The sequence below is a fragment of the Pteropus alecto genome, unplaced genomic scaffold, assembly GCF_000325575.1.
Source record: "Pteropus alecto unplaced genomic scaffold, ASM32557v1 scaffold312, whole genome shotgun sequence".
Lineage (NCBI taxonomy): Eukaryota > Metazoa > Chordata > Mammalia > Chiroptera > Pteropodidae > Pteropus > Pteropus alecto.
The window spans coordinates 1,657,668-1,666,621 of record NW_006433948.1 but is presented as its reverse complement, the minus strand read 5'-3'; the positions used below and the strand labels follow the sequence as shown (position 1 = coordinate 1,666,621).

Below are 8,954 nucleotides of genomic sequence, written 5' to 3'. Positions count from 1 at the left end.
GAAGCTTGGTTTTGAGATTAAGGGCAACAAATTCTTCTGTAAACAGTTCAATTTGCTTCATCTACCAGGTTAAAAATTTAAGTTTACTGCAACCCTAAATGCTATTTCACGTTTTTCATACTTCCAGTACAAACCATAATATATAACATAGGATACGATATATTAATATAATTACTTTCACATTGGAATTAATCAGAAAGAATTTGCAGGTTTCATTTTATTAAAAACACACGTACACATACACTCACATCCAGAACAGAAGGGGATATGGCTAAATGGTTAACATTTGTTAAAGCTGGCTGTTGGTTACATTTCTCGCTGTCCTCTTCTGTATCCTTGACGATTTCAGCATTTAAAATGAAATAAAGCTTTCAGACCCACCCCGATTTGTCTAGAGCAGCTGCCACCCCCGCCACATCTAGGGGGCGTCTCCAGCTGACGCTTCCGTCACTTCCGCCGCCGCAGTCGCTGCCCGCCCGCTGCTGTCTGGCGGGGGAGGAGCGGCATCCAGAGCAGTGCCTCTGACGGTCGTGGCGGTTGGAGGTCCGAGAGCTCTGCTCCTCCCGAGAGCGTGCGGGTGTCGGGACCGGTGAGTGAAAGCCTGCCGATTTCCTCCATTCATCCGGACATGGCGGTTGGGAGAGTGGCACCGGGGTAGGATTTGGGGGAGCTGTAGCGAACAGATTTTCCGGTTCGCCCCTCGGGAAGGGGTGGGGCGGACGTGGGACCTGACTGCAGAGGGAGGCCTGTGTCCTCTCTTGGCCTGTTTGGGGGCCCCATACTCTGTCCCCCAGGCCCTTTCGTGTGTGGCGGTCCCCCGCGCCCGAACGGTTGTGATGACCGTTTGAGAGGGAGTGGTGGTGTAGGCACGCGCCCACCTTTCGTTGCCGGTCCACCCCTTCTCCTTCGTCTCTTCTCAGCCCCTTTGCGGAGCGCTCCGAGGCCTTTCTGCCCCCATTTTGCATTTAGTTTGCTGAAAGGTAAATTGTTCAGATTCTTAGGTCAATATATCGTTCCCATGAAAAGAATCGTTTCAGGAAAAAAAAAACCAAAAAACAAATTCCCAAGGAGAAAATATAGCCCTACACACCCTTTTCTTTCTTTTATCCCCTTCCACATTGGTTTGGATCTGCCGTTTGAGCCGATAACGTGTTTTTTTTTTGTCTCGTATTATGGCATTGTGGGTCCCCTCCCCATGTCTCCCCCTCTCCCTTCTGCTGTCACTCCTCCTCATGTCTCACGGGCGCGTGTGTGGGGACACACACGCACGCACGCAGGCACATACACACTCGCGCACGCACAAACAGAAACCTTCCATTGAAGCCCCTTCCTTGCCCCTCCGAGGTTCCTCCACGTCCCCTCCCCCACGCATTCATAGACACGCACGCACAGACTGTCACACCCTTCAGTGCCATTCGCCAGATACATACCTGCACAGATACATGCATAGACACACACGCACACACACACAGACACACACACACACACCCTGACCCTGCAGGACCACGGAACCTCCACCCGCCACACGTACTTTTAAGGATATCCGTGAACTGCTGGCTCCACTGCCCCTTCCATACAGATGCTCCTGACGTACACACTCACACACCCGCTCCTCACTGGTCCCCTCTCCTGTCTGCCACATCTGTGCTTAGACAGCTCTCCTTTGCTGGTCCCTGCACATACTCACACTCACAGAAATCCTTCTCCGAGGACACCACCCCCTCCCTGCTAGCCACATTTATGCATACAGACGTTCTTTGATTGCTGGCCCATTCCACCCACCCACCAGCCACATGCACATCCGTCCCCAAGGCTGTCCTCCATCTACACATTTGCTCACACTGACATTTCTCCATTGTTGCCTCCCATTTTGACGAATACACACAAAGTCATGGATAGCCCAGGGCTACTATACCACTTCCTCCCCTGCCAGAGACACATAAACCCACGCGTCCCTCCACAGAGTTCTAGCCAACACACATTCTCTTTCATACTTACACACGTCCCTCTCCTCAGAAGCCACCCCACTGACACCTGTCATTTTGGTCGCCATATCCAAAATGGGTCCCATTCTGTTCACGCTCACACCTTTTCCCGATGCCACTGTCACTTGCCCCTCCCCCTACAAACACAGGCATGTCTCCATTGCATGATTGCTAGTTCCCCATCCACCTGCTCCTCTCCTCCTAACAGATACGTAAGCACTCAATGCACACACGGTGATCTGTATTTTCCACCCTATTCCAATTTTCAATACTCCTGTATTTCTGCAGAGCTCAGAAAAACACAGACACCCCATGGAAAAAAAAAGCCCACAGCAGTCCTGCCTCTTCCCATGCTGGCACAATTCCACAGTACTTCACCCACTTTTCAAGCGTCCAGTCACCCCCATCTTCTGTCACATTCTCCCCTAAGTCTGGCTTTCCTACCAACCCAGTTTTGTAATAATTTGGCCAACATTAAAAATGCATTTTGGTTCTACACCTGACGAGTCACTGGAATGGTACTCCAGGCCTTAGAAGAAAGTGAAAGTAATTTTAAAGCCCCTTATTCTTTTTGTTACCTGCCTGCTGAAGTGGAGATAAATCTACCTGCTCCTTTATCTGAACCGATTTGACTTTCTCGTCTCCAAAGTCTGTGCAGAGAGCGGGGACCCTCCCACTTGAGCCCCAGCTGTATTGGAAACCCTATAAGTCAGAGCAATGGGTCAGGAATCTAGCAAGGCCATATGGCTCAAGCCAGCAGGGGTATCAGTCCCATAACAGGCAGGAAGTATGGAAGAAGGCATGTTTATGTCAGTTTCAGGCCATCCACGAGCCAGCAGGAAAGGATTTTCAGCAAGAGAAAGACGACATCTGAAGTCCCAATGCACAGATCAGCCCCCAGTCAAACTGCCAAGAGGAGCCGATTGCCATTATCCACCGTTCGTCGCCGTTGGGATGACAGTGAGAACTCAGGAACCAGCCTGCATGTTGATAATGAGGACTACTCCAGGTACCCGCTGAGAGAGTCCAGGGCTCTGGGTAGCAGAAGAGGAATGGCTTATGGCCCTATTGACTCTCTCCGGGAAGAGGAGAATGAGGAGGAGGGGGCTGGGCCTGTGGCGCTAGCGTCAGGGAGAGGGAAAAGTGGCAAGTTTAAAGATGATAAGCTGTATGACCTAGAGAAAGGAGCACGGCCTTTGGTTGGGGTGCCCCCCCAGTCATGTAGTTTTAACCGTGATGTGAGAGAGGAGCTTGGCAGGCTAGAGCCAGCCCCCGTCGCCAGAGGTGCTGCTAGCAGAGCTGACTTCCTGCAGCAAAATGGCATGGCTTCTCAAACCTCTGCTGCAGGAGGCAAGGTGGCTGCAAAAGTTGACAGCCTGGAGAGGGAGAGACGGGAGCAGAATTTACCTGCACGTCTCAGCAGGGCTCCTGTGAGTATTTGTGGTGGTGGGGAAAACACCCCAAAGGGTGGAGAGGAACCGGTGGTGAGGCCCAAAGTCAGAAACCCGGCCAGTCCAAACTGCGTGAAACCAAAAATATTTTTTGATACTGATGATGATGACGATGTGCCACACAGTACTTCCAGGTGGAGGGATACTGCAAGCACTGATGAAGGCCACTCGGATGGCCTGGCAAGGAGAAGCAGAGGCGAGAGTTCAAATGGCATCTCTGAGCCGAAGTACCCCGAAGATAAGAGGGAAGCCAGGAAAGACCAAGTGAAGCCTGAAAAGGTGCCTCGGCGGCGACGAACCATGGCCGACCCTGACTTCTGGACGTACAGCGATGATTACTACAAATACTGTGATGAAGATTCTGACAGTGACAAAGAATGGACTGCTGCTTTGCGTCGGAAGTATCGAAGTCGGGAACAAAACCTGTCGTCCAGTAGTGAAAGCTGGGAGACTCTGCCAGGGAAAGAAGAGCGCGAACCTGAGCCAGCAAGAGTGAATGGCAGTGCCAGCGCCAGCCCTGCTGCTGGTGCCAGTGCTGGCAGCCATGAACTTGAAGAAGTTCGAGGACCACCTCTTCAGGAAGAGGAGCGGGTGTCTCCGGAAGAAGGAGAAGTCCCTTGGCTCCAGTACAATGAACAAGAGAGCGGCAGCGACGGGGATAATGATTCCGGCCAAGAGTTTCTGCAGCCTGGGGTCTTCATGCTGGATGGTAACAACAACCTCGAAGATGACTCTAGTGTGAGTGAAGACCTGGAAGTGGATTGGAGCCTCTTTGATGGCTTTGCAGATGGGTTGGGGGTGGCCGAAGCCATTTCCTACGTGGATCCTCAGTTCCTCACCTACATGGCACTTGAAGAACGCCTGGCCCAAGCAATGGAAACGGCTCTTGCACACTTGGAGTCTCTGGCGGTGGACGTGGAAGTGGCCAACCCACCGGCAAGCAAGGAGAGCATCAGTACTCTCCCCGAGATCCTGGTCACTGAAGACCACAGCGCAGTGGGGCAAGAAATGTGCTGTCCCATCTGTTGCAGTGAATATGTGAAGGGCGAGGTGGCGACCGAGCTCCCATGCCACCACTATTTCCACAAGCCCTGCGTGTCCATCTGGCTTCAGAAGTCGGGCACCTGCCCTGTGTGCCGCTGCATGTTCCCTCCCCCACTGTAAGACCAAGGCTCTTTACTCCTGGTCTGCTGATTTTCCTCATCCGAAATCCACAATACTGCAGGAGCCCTCTCAAAGTTAACAATTGAAATGAAACCAATCAATTAATCTACTACACCTGTTGATTTCTTGTGATCATTTCCAATGTGAAAATGGTTGTGTACGATCGCATTAAAAATCATACTGTCTTTTAGAGGCTAGGAAGGGAAAACTAAACTTTCGAAATGCTACTTGAGATGGCAGTAAGAATATCCATTTTCTAACCTGAACATTGAAATCAGTTGCATTTGTTTTCTTCGGTAGACTATGTTGCTGTTAATTGTAATGTCAAGTTTATCTGTTGAATATGTCCAGAAGGCATCACCACTTCGTTGCATGTTATGGGTTAATGTTCCTGTAATTGCAGTGCCGTAAAAGCTAATTAAAGTTCTTTTGATTTTACATGGTAGAGTGGAATCGTCTGGTTTTGTCTAAAACAGTAGTACTAAGTGACTTTATAATGGATCCCTTACATTTGCATCAGACATAGGTTTTCTTTTTTGTCTTATTTATTTATTTTTATTTTTTGGTTTTCGCAATAGTAGAAAAACTTCAGTTTCACTGGAAATGCTGACTCTGACAACAGCACAAAATTAAGGGTGGTGATTTCCAAAAGTAGGAATAAAACATATGATTATCAACTACTATGGGGCAAAGGTGGAAGAGAGAATACCCTGTCAGTCTATGGGAAGGAAAGAAACAAGAAAGCACAGTAAAAATAAAGGACAACGGTAGAAGTAAATTCAAGCTCTGTGTAGGGGTGAAGGAGGAAAAGTCCCCTTTTAGAAAACCTTCAGGGGGAATGGGTAAATATTAAGTGGTGTGTGGATTTGTATGCCTAACCATGGTGACACAAAAGGAATAGAAAAATGTGGAGACACCCACCCATGCAGAGTGAACAGGCCTTAGTGTTGGCCATATTGGCTTCAGATCTCTCTCTCTTTCTCTCTCTCTCTAATAAAGAGACTTTTTTAGGCACAAGAGAAGTTCATCACCCATCATATTTACCTCCGCTCCTCCACGGAGGTAAGCAGTACCCAGGAAATGGTGTGTTTACTTCTCATCTATGTTTTTAGATGTATATGTGTGTTTGTATATGTGTACATATATATTTATATGTGTGTGTATCTGTAACTGATGTAGAATGTTCCTGTTGTTTAAGTAGACGTAATTGATAGATCGTATGTATTGTTTTGCAACTTGATTTTTTTCACTCAACATTACTTTTGAGATTTAGCCATTTTGATTCATGTTGATTTAGCTCATGCATTTTAACTGCTGTACACTAAATATTCAATCGTACGAATTACCACAATTTTATCCATTCCCCTCTTGGTGGACATTTAGGTTCTTCCCAGTATTTTGTGGCAATGAACACACTTGGCAGATGTATCTGTGCACATATGTGAGTTTCTCTAGGGGTAAGTATATGGAGATGAAATTTCTGGGTCTTAGGGTTGGAGGTCAAATTTTGGGGTCTTAGAATTTAAGCATCTTCATCCAAACTAGATATTGCCAAACCGCTTTCTAAAGTGTACTCATTTATGCTCCTCCCAACCGTTTCTGAGAGCTGTTTTCGGCTCCAGCAGCCTGGATATTGTTGATGTTCAACCTCGCTGGCAATCAGTGACATGAAAATTAACACAACAATGAAACATATTGTGTCCATCAGAAAGCAATCATTTTTCTTTGTGATAATATCTAGTTTGGGCTGGGAAGAGAAGAAATGGGAACACTCCTGCTGGTGGTGTGAATGTAAACCTCAGCAGCCTTCGCGGGGAGCAGTTGGAGAGCTATCTTTCAAAATGTAAATAGGGGCACATCCTTCAGCCCAACTTCAGTACTTTGGCAGTCTGGGATTCATACGATGCAGCAGTTAAAACCTGTATGTGCTGATATGGAAGGATCTCCAAGACATAATGTTAAGTTTTAAAAAAAAGCATATTGTAGGGCGATATGCACAGTCTTTATGTAAAATAAAACCTTGCAAACCAAACTATATATGAAAATGCATAAAAGTGTCTGGAAGGCTACATACCTAACCGATGGCAATGGTAACCTCTGGGAAGGGACAGGGAATTGGGCAAAAGGAGTAAGAAAGGGGACAGTTGATTCGCTTGATATTTTTAGTGTCAGTGTATTTCCATGACTGTTAACACAATACGTAAAATTAAAAATTTTTCAATTAAAAAAAGAAAGATAATTATTATTGTGTCACTACAAGTATGGAAACATAGGTAGAAGCCACGGTCCTTTTCTTTGTCCCCCACAGCCATTCTGTGTTCCCCCTTGGCCTTCTGCCAGCCCCTCAGCTGTCATGGACACTCCGAAGTTGACGACCTTGGAGGGCACATGTTGGGCAGGGTTGAGGTGCTTAGCTTGGTATTAACCTTTGCTGTGTCCTGGGCACATGAGAGAGAGGTTAGGAGCACCCATGGGTCTCGGTCATCTTCCTCCCTGCTACCTTGCATAGCAGTAGCCCTAATTTCATTTTGAGTCAGAATTAGTAAATCCTCGGAACTGAACCCCTCCCTGTCACCCGCAGCCCCCTGCTGGTGTTGGAGGAGCCTGTCACTGCAGATGGTCCTGCTGCAGGTGAGACTCTCAGGACTAGGGACACCCACAAGGAACGACATGTGGGCCCTAGGCCATGAGCAGCCCAGACTTGGGCCTGGGACCTCAGCTAAGAGCGTCAGATACTCGGGTCCAGTACATTAAGTGTGCAGGGAGGAAGTCAGAGAGTGTTTGCTCCTGTGCTGCTGTGGTGATGACAGTGGTGGTGGTGGCCAAAAGCTCCTGTGCAGAATGTGGCTGATGCCTGGAGCCATGGTTCTAGAACAGCCCCCTGGAGCCCGGGGGGCTGCTGCACATGAAGCAGTCACTTTTCAGAGTGGGCTGCTTGGCCTATTCATCGAAGATGCCACCCACCACACTATACTTCTTAGTTACTGGTCTTGATTCCTGACTGTAGAATAAGTAGCCTCACATTTGGGTCACTTATTTGTAGCGTAAACCATGAGAGAGCACCCCGACTTCCTGAGGTGGTCCCCCAGCTGGCATGACAGCCAAACCATTGTAAGGATTTTTCTGGCTTTAAGGCATTACCTTCTCTTAACCCTCTGTTTCAGCTAGATCCTTCTATGTTTGTGCCTGCACCTCTGACCTGAATGTCTTTTCCAGCCCTGTCAGTTCTACCCATCCTTTAAAGAGCTCTGTTCACATGCCAGGCCAGGGGGCTATCTATGTCTGAGTCACTTCTATAGTCCTTGCACCCAGTGCTTGGCTCAACTGTTCAGCAACACTTGGTGACCACACGATGAGTTTCTCCCCGAAGGTGGGTTCAGGGCAAGGGTTGTGTTCGGAGAACCAGCACGGATCATGGAGGCCTGGCACAATCAGGTGTCTAAGCCCCACTCCCAACCCCAGGCTCTGCAGGCCCTGGTGCCCCTCTTCCTCCCCTCCTCTCACCCTCTGTCCTCTCTGTAGACAGTACTATGTAGAGGCAAACATATGGTGACCTGAGAGCAAAGATCCTGGCTGGCTGTGCTGGGAAGGGGGCTGGTCATTGGAGATATCCTGGGTGGGGCCACGTGGAAAGCATGGTCAGCCATTAGCCCGGTAAAGACAGCAAGGGAGGGAGGGAAGGCTGGGCCCTTGGTTTGTTTGAAAACCCCTTTAGGAAAATGCATTAACATTTAAAATCCACACACTGTCTGACCCAGCAATTCCGGTAGAATGTCTCCTACCTGAGCAAAAGTACAAGGTTGTTTGTATAAAGATATTGACTGTCATGTTGTTTATAGTACCAAGAGACTGGAAAGCATTTCAATGTCCGTCACTAGGGCCTGGTTACATAAATGATGGCACAACCAACAGATGCTTCACTACACAGCCCTTAGGACACATGAGGCAGCTCCACAGCTATCAGCAGTGCAAGAGTGTCCACAAGCCAAGAAGTTACAAGAGCGAGGCACAGAAAGTGTGGGCACAGTCACCATGCATGTTCATAAAAGGCACGAGCGCATCCATGCCACTGGTTCTTAGAGTGTCCCTGGAAAGATACACAACAAACAGGTACTGCGGTCAGGGGTGGGAAGGAGCCTCACTTTTAATTGCATGTATGCCCTTTGTCCCTTTGAAGTTTTTGTTAATTCGATTTTTTAACCATGTGTATACATGGCCGATAGAGAGAGACAGAGACAGACAGAGAGGAGGGCGGAAAGGAGGCGGGAGGCCAGAGATCTCAGGCAAAGGAGATTGAATGAACAAACATGGGGGTGAGGTGAAGGGAATAGTATGGGATGCGTGCACGGACCCC

General features: G+C 48.4%; 1 protein-coding gene across 3 annotated transcripts; it reads left to right on the top strand.

Moving 5' to 3' along the window:
• The first annotated feature begins 441 nt into the window (after positions 1–441).
• On the top strand, positions 442–5,043 carry PJA1 (praja ring finger ubiquitin ligase 1). 3 transcript variants are annotated; one of them, XM_015586726.2, is made up of 2 exons: positions 442–589; positions 2,806–5,043. In XM_015586726.2, exon 2 carries the CDS (start codon positions 2,867–2,869, stop codon positions 4,598–4,600), a length of 1,734 nt encoding a protein of 577 aa, XP_015442212.1. In that variant the 5' UTR covers positions 442–589; positions 2,806–2,866; the 3' UTR covers positions 4,601–5,043. The 3 variants fall into 3 exon arrangements, with proteins under 3 accessions (XP_015442212.1, XP_015442211.1, XP_024900221.1); XM_015586725.2 differs by having other exon boundaries at positions 446–589; positions 2,800–5,043; XM_025044453.1 differs by having other exon boundaries at positions 483–654; positions 2,800–5,043.
• Positions 5,044–8,954: the final 3,911 nt, after the last annotated feature.

Excerpts from the sequence above, each read along its gene's own strand:
- PJA1 (XM_025044453.1), top strand. The coding sequence starts at position 629 with ATGGCGGTTGGGAGAGTGGCACCGGG. Across the intron at positions 655-2,799 it reads GTTGGGAGAGTGGCACCGGG|TTTCAGGCCATCCACGAGCC; the intron begins GTAGGATTTGGG and ends TGTTTATGTCAG.